This window comes from Babylonia areolata, chromosome 1, assembly GCF_041734735.1.
Source record: "Babylonia areolata isolate BAREFJ2019XMU chromosome 1, ASM4173473v1, whole genome shotgun sequence".
In the NCBI taxonomy this organism is placed as follows: Eukaryota; Metazoa; Mollusca; class Gastropoda; order Neogastropoda; family Buccinidae; genus Babylonia; species Babylonia areolata.
In genome coordinates this window covers 71520349-71536359 of record NC_134876.1, presented here as the reverse complement: position 1 = coordinate 71536359, position 16011 = coordinate 71520349, and the positions used below count along the sequence as shown (strand labels likewise).

At 39.9% G+C, this 16011-nt stretch overlaps 1 protein-coding gene across 1 annotated transcript in view; it reads right to left on the bottom strand.

Annotated features, from left to right (window-relative positions):
* Positions 1-96: 96 nt before the first annotated feature.
* The window catches only part of LOC143286845 (neurobeachin-like protein 1), an 86496-nt gene continuing 70581 nt past the window's right edge, over positions 97-16011 (bottom strand). The window contains exons 51-58 of the mRNA XM_076594682.1: positions 15921-16010; positions 14758-14867; positions 13391-13563; positions 11536-11630; positions 10666-10782; positions 9079-9240; positions 8281-8429; positions 97-7714 (exon numbers count right to left, since the gene is read on the bottom strand). Of these exons, the coding sequence (XP_076450797.1) occupies positions 7573-7714; positions 8281-8429; positions 9079-9240; positions 10666-10782; positions 11536-11630; positions 13391-13563; positions 14758-14867; positions 15921-16010 (1038 nt within the window). The 3' untranslated portion in view covers positions 97-7572. The remainder of the gene's footprint in view (positions 7715-8280; positions 8430-9078; positions 9241-10665; positions 10783-11535; positions 11631-13390; positions 13564-14757; positions 14868-15920; position 16011) is intronic.

Here is a 16011-nt window from a genome sequence, read left to right as displayed (position 1 = left end):
AAGGCCATAACCACCAGCCGTGGGCAGTCATACAGTCATGATGCTTCATATAACTTAAAAGAGAAAAAAGAAATCAAAAACACTCAACAACAAAAATGTTGGTTACTGGTTTACTGGTTGCTTTCAAATACCTGTGTGCATGATTCATGATTCAGGTATCTACCTGTGATGTACAAGAAGCACATATAAATAGGAAAACAGAAGCTAAAAATAAGCACACTTTGCCAATGGCGATCCCTCCCCCGACCACAAACTGCAGGCAATGTGGACATTTGTTTTTATCATCTGGTCAAGTAACCATGGGTACATCAGACAATATCCCCACAAACCTGTTAAGAGGGGTTAAAAGAAATACTTTTAACGATTACAGACGAGCGTTTGTCAATCATAAGTTGTTTACTAAGCATGATATGGACTTTGATACGTACTAAATGCTGATTTTTACTCACATGACCAAGATTATATCACAGCCAACACAACATTTGTTTCATAAGGCTTGCTCAGAAGGCACCAGATATACATACTCTCTGACAACGTGCAACACTGGAGAAGAATCTCATAGGTCTGAACAAAGCTCTTGTCACCAGGAACACAGCCATGAACACATCTGCATAAACATAATGTGACAAAAACCACTGACACATATGCACCAACACCATGTACATGCTAAAGAAAACTAAGACACATATGTATCAATACAGATAACATATTACCGAAAACACGGACATATGCATCAACACAGTGTACACATTAACAAATATACTGACACATGTATCAGTACAGTACACATCTTTCATTTGCCACAGTGACACATACCCTAACACAGTGTATGTGTCATTTGACACACTTACACATATCCACCAATACAAGCACACATCATTGCTTATACTGACATGTACTGATACCATGTACACTGATGAATGCATTAATACATACAACTGTGTACATGACATTCAAATGTACAAAGTGTTCACAGAAAAACCAGTTGAAAATGGTTTAATGGTAACCACTTGATGAAGATGAACTTTTGCTACCTGAAGCACAACACTTAAAAAGACTCAGTGCTGTGTACAGGTACATGATAATATTTTTCTTGTGGTGCAAAAATAACAAAGCTAATTACGATGAAGTCACTGAATTTAATTTTTTTTTCTCTCCATTTTTACTGATGCTTGAGAATGCACACTGAACAATTCTAAAGTGACTGAAACACATAATCATAACATTTATTCAGGATTATGTCATACCCACAGTTTTGAAACTGTTTTTGGCCAAAACAAGATCACAACATGTTGGTCTGAATCAAGTCAAACTTGGAATTATTGCCAATGAATGCAAAAGAATAAGAATTAAGCATTTTCCAGAATGAATGAACTGGAACACACACACACACATCAATCATTATTATTATTATATAGAATGAATTAATTGGGGGTTTTTTCTGTGCAAAATTACAAAAACCTGTGTGTATTTTAAGGAGATGTGTTAACGAACATTTTCTTATTCAGACTTTAAAAATCAAATTCCACATGACATTTTCATTTTTGCGGTCCTACTGATTTCAAGCTATACATCTTTTTTTTTCCTTTATAACATATAACACTGATGCACAGCAACTGAAACTACATTCATATATATATATATATATATATATATATATTGATAATATTCATATACATATAAATGAATTACAAAAGAATGGCTAATGAAGGGAATTAAATGAAACAAGGTTATTGCATCCTTCCCAGAACACTGACTTTTAATAAAAATAATATTTCATCTTTTAAACAACAGCTGGCATGGGTATTATAAATCTCCACAAACACCTGCCCACACAAAAAAAACACCCTTCAGTTGCACAGTGCCATTAGTCGGTCTTCTTAAAATACTGACAATCTGAATTTCAAAGCAGGATCAATCCGTTTGTATCAAGGACACACACACACATCCACACACACAGTCTATTTCTAATTACTAATTTATTTATCTATAAACAACATTCATTCTTAATTTCGTCTTGAAATTTTACTTTGAGGTTGTACAAAGTTAGCCTTGTATCAAGGCAGCAGAAAAAAACCCAGCTTGAAATTGACGATCCACTGGATGCATGATCTACCTGATGCTATAGCCTACTCCCTTTGACAACTGACCATAATATGCATGATAAATGACTGTGACATAACACTACAAAGCAATCATTTCTGAGCTTAACAACATCACTGCCACACACACATATACACACACACATAAGCCCACACTCACAGACACAACCACCACCAACACAGATGATAGAATTAATTCTATACAAGGCAAAAGTGATATACCCCTCTCTCCAGCAGAGATGCCAATCTTTTTGAAGTCAAAATCCAGTAGACATGGAACCTACGTGTATATATATATATATATGATAGTCAGTCGTGTCCGACTATGACCATCAGAACAGCAGAGGAGGCAACTGCTGTTCTGACCATTTGGGCTAGAATCTGATTATAGTGGAGAGTGTCTTGCCCAAGTACATCCCCACTCTCTCAGCCAAGAGGGTTTTAGGACAGTCAGCGTTGGGATGGTTCCCAAAGGCCAACTAGCCCACAAGGCTGCAGCACTAAGAGCCAGTGCAATTTTGCCTCCTAGTCTGAGAGTCATAGTCCTTCACAAAAGACTAAGTTGTAAATGGTCTACGTGTATAGCTGCTCTCAAAACAACCTTTTTCATCATTTTGGTTTTTAGACCGTTTTTTATGTGACAGATCATTCATATTGTCTTTGCTTTGCTTATAAAGAAAAATGTACCATATTACCTACTGGGCATGTAGACATTTTTGTTGACTATTCAAACTACTTTATCATCTTGAAACTGGAAGAAAAAAAAATCCCACATTTTGAAATTTGAGATTTTCTTTGTTGTTGCTAAAACATGGGTTCTGGGACAGTTTCTACAACTCAGAAATTCCTGGACAATTCAGCAGGGTTGATAGAAAGTCTAAGTGTATCCCTGATAAGATATAAATTGAAGTGGCACCAGTGATCCAGTTAATAAATATGGCAAATCATTTCCTAGTAAATAGATTGTACAGACTATCACAAATGTCAGCATTTCTTTCTTCAGTTCATATGAGAAGGAAAACAGAAGTGCCTATTTCTGACACTAAATATCACATTTTTTTTCAAATGGACGTAATATCATTAGTGAGCAAAATCATCTTTCTCTCAACAGATGAAAAAACAGAAAAAACACGTGCACAAACACCAAAGAAAAAATAAATTTTATGTACTGTCTGACTGATTCAGTTATACTTGTGTTCTGTTATTGGTCTGTCCACACAGAATGTGTCAAAGTCAAATACAAACCTTATTCCATCAATAATAGTGCATATTTTAAAGAACTTCAACAACATGTACTAAACAGACATATTACAATCAGCAAACTGGATAATAATCCCAAAACAGGCCAAGGCATTTATTGGGAATCGCTCACTCATCTCTACAGAAACAATCTTTGTCCAAATTTTCAAACAGCATTCTTGTTGTTCAGTATTCCAGCAAAACCACTATTTCAGCTTCAAGTCAACACCCATGCCTTCCTTGAACAAAGATATCTGAAACTGGGATTTTACAATCGAGTTCACTGCCTGTAAAGTGTACTGGTAATCCCATTCACAAACTGACTGGCTCGCCATTTCAGCTCAGCACAACCAGCAGCACTGGAAACAAGGAAGTCAACTTCAGACAAGAAAAAAGATCTACTTTCCTGACTGAAGTCTGCGGCACAGTCTGTCACCAGCCTTTAGTCCCCAAGTATGGAGTCTCCAGCCAGTGAAAATGAAGGAGAATTGTTCTGCATGACAGGTATACTTTATTTCACTATAGAGATGCTAATTTTACTGCTGTAACTGAGGTTTCTACGCTTGCAACTGATGTTTCTATGACTTATTTGTTTGACTTGTGTGTTTTACAGCTTGGTATTGTTATATTGATCACCGCTACATTTGCTCATTACGTTGTGCAAAAGTGTGTGTGTGTGTGTGTGTGTTTAAATTGTGGCTTGTTTTGCTACAACTCTGTTGTGTGTAATTTTGTCACATCTGTTGTATGCCAAACTTTACTGTTTTGCTTGCAATGTGTATCACAGATTTCATCACATTTAAATCCTCTTACTGAGATAATAAAGTAAAATAAATTTTGATTCTGATTCTGAGTCTGAGGGAGTTGATCTGTTCTGCTGCCTGAATCCTGATCATCATCTGGGCAGGAGCGTCACACATGCATATCACACACACAGACACATAGACACACATGAACCTATAAAACCCCCAAGAACTCCCACCGCCTCAAAAAACATGTTATTTCATGGCGGAAGTGGAATAAGCATTTCTACTGTTTAACATCCAGCCCTCTGGGCAGAAAAAAAGAATACATACAAAATTAATACATGTGCATAAACAGTGAACATATACAGTGACCATGGTTTCTTAATATAACGAGGCAAAATAACAGAGTGTGGTGTTCCATTCAAGACCAGCAGTCTTTCAATCTTATGCCACACATAACATAAAGGTGAAACTAAACAAATACATGAGGCCTTAGTGCGTTGGAATATGGACAGAAATCAGCTGTCCTGCTATGTGTATCTGACTAATGACTGGGGGACATGACAAGATATTGCAGCATCCCCCCAAAATCCAGCTCGCTACCATCCTAAGTTCTCTGTAAGGTGGGTCATTGCTACTGCAATACTTTTACTATTACCTGAATTCCGTTCACTTGAAGGTTGCACAAAAAAGACGTTCTGATATCATCACCTTAGTCTCTGATGCTGTACACGTTTGTCTTGTAATGTGTCTTGTCTTGTCTTGTCTTGTCTTGTAAAAACCTTTTGTTTGAATACATGTTAATATTTTCCACAAACCTAGGGTAAACTCATGGCCTGATCACTGCGTTGGTTTTACGCGAAGATCAAGCACCTGCCTTTTTTTTTTTTTTTTTTTTTTCAAAATTACAGCAGATGCAGTGTAGATGTATATGGATCAGTCCACATGCTTTTACTCTTCCTTGAAACTGAAAGTGAAATTGTAATGTGTGTCCTGTGTGACTGTCAACCGCCACAAACATGTTCTGAACGTGGACAATGAAGCAACTTTTTCTTCACCCCTTCATTCATTACACAACACGACAGCTGCATGTCAAGGTTACTGTCACAGATGCAACACATGATAATCAACACCCTGTACAAGTCAGGTGATGTCACTGTTTACATTTGATTGTTTTGATGCCATGCCAGCTTGATAAATTAAAGTGATGAAGCAACAACAGTGTTGTTAGCAGTTACAACGCAGGAATATTCTGTGCTATCAAACTCATCACTGAATGATGTCAAGGAATACATACACCACCAGTCTGCTCAAGGTTGGGGGTAAAAATACCAAAGGACACAACTAATAATTGAGTGCAGATCCGACAAAATGGTTGGATGCATATCCATAGACATATACCTGAAAAAGGAAGCAATATATTCCTCTGACAATGTCAGTATTGTGCACAGCATGAAGACTTGCTCAGTGTGAGGACTGCCTGTGTAGAAAACTGTCAACAGTGAGAACAGATCTCTGTGTGAATTAGAGTTGCCCTCCACAAGCAGAGATGGGGGTGGGGTGGGGAGCAGGGGGGGGGGGGGGGGGGGGGCTGGGCAAAGGCTGGTGATAAAAAAATACTGCTGACTTCATGGTGGACAGACTTTCTGGTTGTTGTTTGAAAGTCAGTCATGAACACACATCCACGTCATAGCAAACACAACAAAGACAACACAGGACATAACAGCTGTACAGAAATCATATTGCACTCAATACAGAATCCTTAATCTGCACCTCCATGTACAGAATATAGTTTCGTTTTTTGAATCCTTTTCTACTATTACAAATATATCATTCTCATCAAACTTGATATCTTGGCTGTAATGTTGCAGGACCTATCTGTATTCACTATACTGTCTGCTGAGCATGTTCTGACACAGGAGGGCAGCCAACAAGTAAGCCACAACCACTGTTGAGGCAGCAGGACCAAAGTCCCACAAAAAGTTGGTGCTTAGAAGATGTGTTTTTTTCTCATGCATTTCTAGAAAGATAATTCTCTCTCTCTCTCTTTTATTATTTTTTTATTTTTTATTTTTATTTTTTTACAATATCATAACATTTGCATTTAACTTTTCACCTTCTCAGAGATTGTGACAATAAATGCTCATACAAAATTTGTGAGAAACAGATGTTCCTACAATCTAACAACATGACAATAACTCTCCATGTAAAAAGCAACCAACAAAGCAATCAACATGTGAATGAAAGCTGATGAGTTTTCTTTCATTGGTGTGTACATAAATAGTGTGTATACTCAAGTTTTTAATACAGGTATTCCATGACGAGTATCTCAACAAATAAACACATTATTATGGCTGCTTTCCTCACAAGAACTCCAGCTTTGTAATTCTGAGCAAAACACAAAAACATGAAACAACACAACATACACAAAATAAATGATTTTTCTTTAAAAAAACAAAACAAAACAAATAGAGTTCTATCAACATGCAACACACAACCAAATCAAAAAGCCCCATGCAACTTTATTACACACATTTACAAGCACATGATGTGTACCTCTGATAATCACACACAGTCTCGACACTGATAACTGTGAGCTGTATGCACTGACATCACTGTATTGCTCATGCATGGGTGCACACAGTCAAAGCATTCAGAACACATTACAATGAACAATGCACCAGAAAACCAACATCATCACAAGTAAATTGTAACACAACAAAACGACAGTATCACAATAGAATGTAGACAAGCGGTTCAAATGTAGCTCCTGGCTAGAACTTCCTAACTGTTTTCCATCTGTTATTCCTCTCTCCCCTTCCTTGTCCAATTCCATACCTTGTGTTCAATACAAACTAACGCAGCAACAGACCTTATACCTGTTTTTCCAGTTGGGGGAAAAGAAGGTGGAAGGGTTAAATTAGAAACTTCTCCACTGCTTCACTTCACTGTGATTCACTTCACTGTGATTCATGAAGGTAGCAAGTGCTGTAATGGCATTTTCGTTTGACATGATAGTATAGCAGAATATAAAAAAGGAAAGAAAAAAAAAGACTGCCACATAAGCACAGTTTTGTCATGATCGTAGGCACATTCCTTGACATCACAACCCTTGTTTATGCCTAAGAATAACAGCGAAATGCTCCCCATTGCTGAAGAATGAACAAAAGCATGAACACCAAGGAAAAAAGGGCATGCTGATTTAAAAGAGACACCTGCACCCAAGAACTCCACGGATGCAGGTAAACACTTCAGTTTTAATGAAAAAACAACAACATGCTGTTGGATATGTCAATCAGCTTTCCTTCCAGCAGTACATGCAGAACTCAGCTGCATCTTCCAGTAGTCAATCCACTGTTTCTGACCCCAGCAACGAAGAACTCTGGCAATCAGTTTTGTGCTGACCCCAAGTCTGCAGCTAATAGGATGACCCATGACAGGGTCAACAGTTATGTTAATTTCAGCCTATCCCTCCATCTGCACCACTATCTGGGGTCCGGCTTGCCCTTGACTCCCACGATGATCAGCTTCCCGTCGCGCAGACCCACCAGGACGTGACTGTTGCCGTGGGTGACGGTCAGACACTGGATGGGGACCAGGAGCTGAAGGGCTGTCAGAGGCTTCAGGCTGTACACAGTGCAAGGAGCCCAGTCAGTCCCTTAGTTATTTGTTTGCTTTCAGTGGTACACAGTGCAAGGAGCCCATTTAGTCAATCAGTTTTCTGCTGGTGGACAGGAAGGTGTGTGTAGCATGTGTTTGTCCGTGCATACATGTGATCTCTTTTTGTCTCCTCTCCCATGAGTTTGTGTGAAAACATATATTCATTTATAATCACTACAAAACACACACACACAGCCATAATACTTTTTCTCAAGTTCATCAGACTTAATCATTAGACTAAGGTGTAAAAACACAGAAACAAAACCTATTATTCATTCAAATACAGGTGTAAAAACACGGAGACAAACCCAACAAAAAATCATTCAGACAAGGTGCAAAATCATTCAAACATGAATCCTATTAATCCTTCAGACAAATGTGCAAAAACATGGAGATGAAACCTACACAAAACCATTCAATGAAGTAGAAACACAAAACCTGTTAATCCTTCAGACAAAGGTGTAAAATTATGGAAATGAAACCTATGCAAAATCCCTCAGACAAACGTGCAAAAACACGGAGACAAAACATACCCAAACAGCTGGAAAATGGTGAGTTGGCCATCCATGTCCCCGAGCACCATGTGATCACCGGCAATGGTCATGTGACTGACAGCAGCCACCACACGTCGTGTGCACAGGAACTTGCCGTTGATGGAGTACTCGTGAAGGACATGCTTCTCCTGTCACCAGGGGACACGCACACACACACACGGTCATATCGTCTATGCATGCATACATGCACAATTACACTGCACTGGTGTACAGCTGCAACAATTCACTTCCGTTCAGTTACTCAAGGGGGCGTCACTGCGTTTGGACAAATCCATATACGCAACACCACATCTGCTATGCAGATGCCTGACTAGCAGTGTAACTCAAGGTGCTTAGTCAGGCCTTGATGGAAAATAAAATGAAATGATATATATATATATATGTATGTATATATACACACACATAAATAAATAAACAGGAAAAACAACACCAACAACAAATAAGATTAATAATAACGATAACAGCCATACAATACTGTATATGGATTCTTCATGCCCCAGCAGGGGCCACAGTTCAACAAAATCTTGAAATCTGGATCCTTCAATTCACCAGCAGTAGTTCAAGGATTATCCTTCATACTTTGCAGGGTTGTACAAAAACTACATCAAAATGATGTCTTTCGTGAGTGCGCAAGGATACAATTAACTTTTGTTAGTGTGTAAGGATACTTTACCAATGTCTATGGGTACTATTCCCACACCCTGACCCGCCCCCACATCCCACCCCCACCCAGCACAAGGAATGTAGTGTGATGCCAGCAGTGTAAAGCGGCCTTACCGTCTTGCCCAGCATGCTGGTTTCTGTGCAGTACAGCACGATCTGCCCAATGTCCGACACCATCAGCAAGGGAATGTCCAGCCTGCAGGAGGGGTCACATGAAGGGCGCAGCGTCCGCATGTACAGACCTCGCCGCACCGTGTGAAGGATCACTGTCCCATCCTGAACAAAAGGTTAAGGTTAAAAGGTTAATGGTCCCATAGCCTTATATGGCCATCATGGAGGTGTCATCTTATCCTCTGTGTCTGTCTCAGTATAGGGAGGTAGGGCCCCAATCCTCTCCTCCTGCCATTTTAGCCTTCCCCAACCAAGGTCAGGTACTCATTAACTCACTCAGTACGGCCAGCCCTCTCTTCTCCTCTACACAGACCCCTCGGATGTCCAGTGGGTGTCTCAATGACCCAACCTTTAGCTTCTGTCGTCAGAATTGTGGTATTCTTTGTCAACATTCACGTCTTCAGTATAAGAGCCTTCCGCTTCCAATATTTTGATGGTGGTAATTGGGGTGAAACGCTGTTAACGTCATCTCTTTCGCCGTTCGTATGGAGAGAGTTAACACCTGGGTGGAGTGAGGAAAACCAGAGTAAAGTGCCTTTTCCAAGGACACAACACCATGCTGAAGTGGGGCCTTGAACCCTGATCACTGGTGAACACTGGATCAGGAGTCCGATGCCTGACCAATTCTGCCACAGAATCTCTTTAAATGGTCACATGTATGCAAAACCTTTCACTTTCCCACCCTCCATGAAAATTCATACAGGAAAAAAAAAGTTTCAACAAAATGTTACATACTGAAAAAAAAAGTTTCAACAAAATGTTACATACTATACAAAAATCCACAGTATTACCAAAAAAAATTCACTGTTATACACAACAAATTCACATTTACACAGAAATCATCAACAACAAAATCCAGATACTTATAGCTGAAGTCTGATTTTGTCCAAAATCTTGTGAAGAAAATTTTCTTTGCTTACAAACCTGTAATGCCTGTGCTTGTCTCATCTTGCAAGGGTAACACTGACCACACAAACCACTTCAAAGGAAAGCAACCCTGAACTGCAAACCAAAATTAAAAGTGTGCTGGAGGATGGAATAAACTCCCGTTTGTCCACTTTCCTTTCCATGTTTGATAGCAGACACCCCAGAGTTTTTCATTTAACTCAGACTTCATGACTTCCAGGATAAGGACCCTCTTTGGAATCTGGTGGAAGTTGTAATTGAGAAGAGATAACTTGAACAGAAAACAAAACCCACTGTCATGCTTTCATGCTCTGCTTGTACCAGATGACAATGTGGGTGGGAAAAGGAAGACACTGAAGAACTAGATGCAGAAAGCTATTGAATACAGACAGTTGGGGGATTACTCTGGTCCCATAAAACTAGGTTGGTATAGAATTAAGTGTTGCTTCCCTTGATGTGCCTGGAGTGGGGGTTTAAATTGATTTCAGCAACCCCTGCAAAATAATTGAAATATATGTATGAAATAGATTCTAAACAATAATTTCCCTATCCCTCACTTCTTCTTGAAAACAAGTCTTTTACGATGAATTCACAAGGAGAATGAAAAGAAGCTAGGCCACAGACCTTTGAGGCTGACACGGCCAGATCGAGTTCCGTGGAGATGTGGACAGCGGTGACTTCCTCATCATGTCCGTACAGTGTGATGACAGAGTGGGTGTCGATGTTGCTGCTGAACCCTCCCTGCACAACACCCACAACCATGTCAAATGGATTACAAATCATCCCCCCCCCAAACCCCCGCCCCTTTAAAACTGTGCTATGTCACACAAAACATACAGTCTATGAGGAATGACATCCCCCTCACCCCCTAAAAACTGTGCTACATCACACATAGCTTAACACAATGTCAGAGGAATAACAAAATCCCCCCACCCTTTAAAACTGTACTACATCACACACAGCATACAGTGTCACAGGAATAAGAAATCCCACTCCCACCCCCATTAAAACTGTGCTACATCCCACACAGCATACAGTGTCACAGGAATAAGAAATCCCACTCCCACCCCCATTAAAACTGTGCTACATCCCACACAGCATACAGTGTCACAGGAATAAGAAATCCCACTCCCACCCCCATTAAAACTGTGCTACATCCCACACAGCATCAGAGGAATTACACCTCCCTCCCACTCCCTAGGCTGTGGGAAAGTGGCTGCCGCTACATTCTGGTCCATGTGCTGTGTAGACATCATTTGCAGACATGGCACTGCTGACTGAACATACGTACACAGAAAAATTTTGGGATGTGTAGAAAATTCAGATTTTGACCAGTGATCTAACGATGAGTTTTCCAACAATTTATGTGATGATAATTTTGATTTATTACAACCGAATGAACAGGACAGAGTGCAATCAGCTGCTGCTAAAGAAGCACAATTAGTGGGCGATGAAGACCTTAAAAAGTGCCAGTGTGAAAAACTGAAACTTCACCTGCTGCACGATCTCCCACACCATACATGTGGTGTCCCTGGATCCTGTGATGAGGTGACGGCCGCAGTGATCCAAAGACAGACAGGTGATCACATCTGCACACAGTCCCTGTCCTCATTAGCACTGCTCTGTTCTCTGTCCCGTCTTTTTCACTTTGCCTATCATAATGCTGGGGTCTCTGCAAATGGTTTTCCCAGAGACCCAGGTTTGACACACAAATGACAGTCTGGAGGAATCTGGTGAACAGTTCTTCTGGGTGGTGCCCCAGTGACTCTTCACAGAGCTCAGGGAAAAGAAGTTGATGATTGATTGATTGATTGAATCTTTAATGGGTAAAGAATTAGGCACAGTAAAGGCCTTTTTACAATTCTGCCCATTTAACGACATAAAAAATAAAGAACGAACGACACAAAACATAAAAATAAAGAAATAAACTGAAATAAAATAAAATAATAAGAACGATGAATAAGAATAGGAACTTGAATAGTCTATTAAAGGTAACAAAGCGATGAAAAACTGGAACTATTGGTACATTATATGTACATAGGTACTTACACACACACACACACACAAAATTATAAAACAAGCAACAAAGACATACGTACACATTCACGCCCACACACTCAAACACACACAAACACACACACGCACTTACTGTTCACACATACACATACATTCAATTTTTCATTCATCATGAATAAGAATAAGATGTAGAAGATGTAGAAGAAGCAGAAGAAGAGAAAGAAGAATATCATAACACAAGCCATAACTATTTTCCTGCTATTCTGACTCAAACTGACCACCCAGTTGAGAATGCTTTTTTAGCATTCAACAGAAACATGACAGGTTTCTGAGAGAAGAATCATCGGTCTTAACGACTGCATAATTAACTTCAGACTTTCCACACTCTCCCTCTTTGATTCTTCACATTCTGATATGAACAATTCTGAATGAAAACACACAACTAAAAATAAATGTTTTAAAAAATTCACACACACTTTTAAGTGTGCATGTGTGTGCATGCATGCATGTGTGTGCATTTGTACACATCTAGTTTCAGTGCATATGTAAGCACCAAGGACCAAAAGCTATGTGCTCTACAAATACCTATCATCATTACCTTTTTAACAGGAAAATGTCAGGATAAAACAAGCAGTGAATTATATCTTCAGACAACACGGCTGTTCACTGAGCATTGCAAACAGCCCAGACTCACCAAACCTATTTCTCTGGCAACAATGTTGAACACTGCACTAAGAAAATCATGACAGTACAAAACCAAACATGGTACAAAAGATACAAAACATTCCATATGGTCGTGGAATGGTTAAAGGTTAAAGGCTAAAAGTCCCACAGCCTTTTATGGTCATAGAGGCAGTGAATTCATATTCATTGTGTCTAGAGCTTGACACAGGGAGGTGGGGCCCAGTCCTCTCCTGATGCAGTCACTCATTACAATGACACATATATGAACACAGGCATGAACACTCTCCTGACACAGTCACACACTGCAATGACACATACATGAACACAGGCATGAACACTCTCCTGACACACACACTGCAATGACACATACATGAACACAGGCATGAACATTCTCCTGACACACACACACTGCAATGAAACATACATGAACATAGGCATGAACACTCTCCTGGCACAGTCACAAATTGCAATGACACATACATGAACACAGGCATGAACACTCTCCTGACACACACACTGCAATGACACATACATGAACACAGGCATGAACGCTCTCCTGACACAGTCACACATTGTGATGACACATACACTAACACATACATGAACACATAAAAACCCAATAAAAATGCACAAAAGTGTTGTCAGTAACCTATGTGTCGGATGATGTGGTTGATGGTCATGGCCTTGTCCAGACGGTAGACCTGCAGACTGTTGTCCCAGTACCCCCCACTCAGCAGCAGGCGGGCGTCATGGGTTACCGTGAACAGCTTGGGTTCCATCTTCAGGCCGGGAGCAAACGGTCCTCCAATCCTCTTCTTTGTTCTGGAATGATACGTAGAGACGAAATCATGTGTACACAAGCAGTAGTTACAATATGGTATCAATTTGAAAGACCACTTACGTCAGTCTGTAAAAACGTAAGGCTCAAGCATTGTTCTTCTGTGTTCATGGGTTGCAACTCATGTTCATTCTTATGTGGAGTGATGGCCTAGAGGTAACGCGTCCGCCTAGGAAGCAAGAGAATCTGAGTGTGCTGGTTCGAATCATGGCTCAGCCGCTGATATTTTCTCCCCCTCCACTAGACCTTGAGTGGTGGTCTGGAAGCTAGTCATTCGGATGAGACGATAAACCGAGGTCCCGTGTGCAGCATGCACTTAGCACACGTAAAAGAACCCAGGGCAACAAAAGGGTTGTTCCTGGCAAAATTCTGTAGAAAATTCCACTTCAATAGGAAAAACAAATAAAACTGCACGCAGGCAAAAAAAAAAGAAAAAAAAAAGGGTGGCGCTGCAGCCCGAATTTCACAGAGAAATCTGTTGTGATAAAATGAAATACAAATATGTATGAGTAGGCTTTTATGTGTAGGACTGTTTTTACCCCACAATGTAGGCAGCCTTACCCCATTTTCTGGGTGTACATGCTGGGTATGTTCTTCTTTCCAGAACTCACCAAACACTGATGTGGTTTGTGGGGATCTCTAAATGCATTTGATCTTCTGCATGCACATATACAGGAGGGGTATACCTTAGGCACCAGTAGGTCTGCACATTTGTTGACCTCCACACTTAACCGCAGCTGGGATTTGTACCAAGGACCCTCTAACTGTTGAATGCTTTTACCACCCATCATGGGCTGAAGCATAAGCAGCAGTCTGTTTGTCTGAAACACTGCATTTACAGACTGTACCAACTGCAGTATGAGCAACGTTGTTAACATTCTTGAAGATCTACTTGTCTTTTTTATCTGAAATCTCGTCACCTAAATCTTTATCGCTTCCTTGCCTGTGAGTAACAAATTCCTTCCATCTCTGTGTATGATCATGTGCTTTTCCTGTCATCACTGGGTATGTAGTTGTGATGCATTTGAACGACACAGCAAAGGCTCATCTCAGCAGTGTGAACAAGGGCATTTCTGCAACTACCTCAAAGAAGCATAGTTTGGTACATCTAGTTAAACAAAAAACAAACGAATTGTAATAAACTTGACTACCATAAACCATTTTATTTAATCACTTACTTGGAGCTGAGCATAGTGGCATCCTTTTCAAAGGTGTAGTAGAAATTGATGTTCTTGTCAAAAGGCAACCATCCATGAACTCCGATGATTCCGTCCTCAGTCACTGTGATCTGAAAATATGTGACATACACTACCTCAGCCAATTGTCATTTGACATCAGACTGTTGCAAGTAGTCCAACCGACCACACAGGCCATATCAAGACTTCACAACTAAATAAAAATTCAACTTCATTAAACACAAAACCCTGTGACATCTGGGGAAAAAACCCCTCAAAAACAACACAGTTCATGACATTATCTTAATCATTTAACTCCTTAAGGCGAATCAGCCTAGGCTGTGCTCAAGGAATGTCAGCATTTCTGCTAATTTTTCATCCCCAGATTACAAAAGAAACATAAAAACAAAAAACAACAACTTCAGTATCATGCAAAAAATACATGAAAGACCATACAGGCAAATAAAACTGCAGAATGAACAACTATTGCTCATCCCAGTGTTAGAATTATCACTGCTTCATCGCCAGAGCAAACAAAAAAAAGTAAATCATAGACTGCAAACAACAACAACAAAACACACACACACACACACACACAGTGAAAAAAGTTGAGCCTTGTTCAAAAAAAGGCAGGAGAATGGACTGGGAAAGCAGAAAATGCAGCAACAGTGTAGGAAGGAAAAAGGTAGAAACACAGAGAACAATAGAAAAGAGGAAATTTCTGGCACACATTTTCCAGAAGGTGGGATGCTGTTGATACTGAAAGACCCCTGACATGAAGTTCATTCTGTCATGGTATCAAGATGAACAATAAAACACAAGGCAACAATCATTTAAAAATCATTAAGTGCATGAACTTGAAAACTGAGAGAATAAATAGATAAAAATAACTTCATTACCTAAAATCAGATAAACTGATAAACTAACAGAAGAATAAACAGCCAGAAACAGGCAGAGTTAAAACAAACTGACACAAGATAATATTTACTTCTGGAATGTCATTTTCTTTTTCTAATTTCATGTTTGCATAAAATTGGTGATGTCATCTTTCATCAAATCAGAGAAAAAAAGGAACAATTATCAGGTGCCTGAACTGCAGCATGTAGCACTACACTGTCAAGTTTGGTGACTTCTCTCCCCTGCAGTCATGTGAAAACAGCACACACCATGTTGTCTGGCATGCCCTTCTGCAAGATGGACCGGGTCTGACTGCGAGGAACGTGGACATACACCAGTGGGTCCACATCACTGGACACC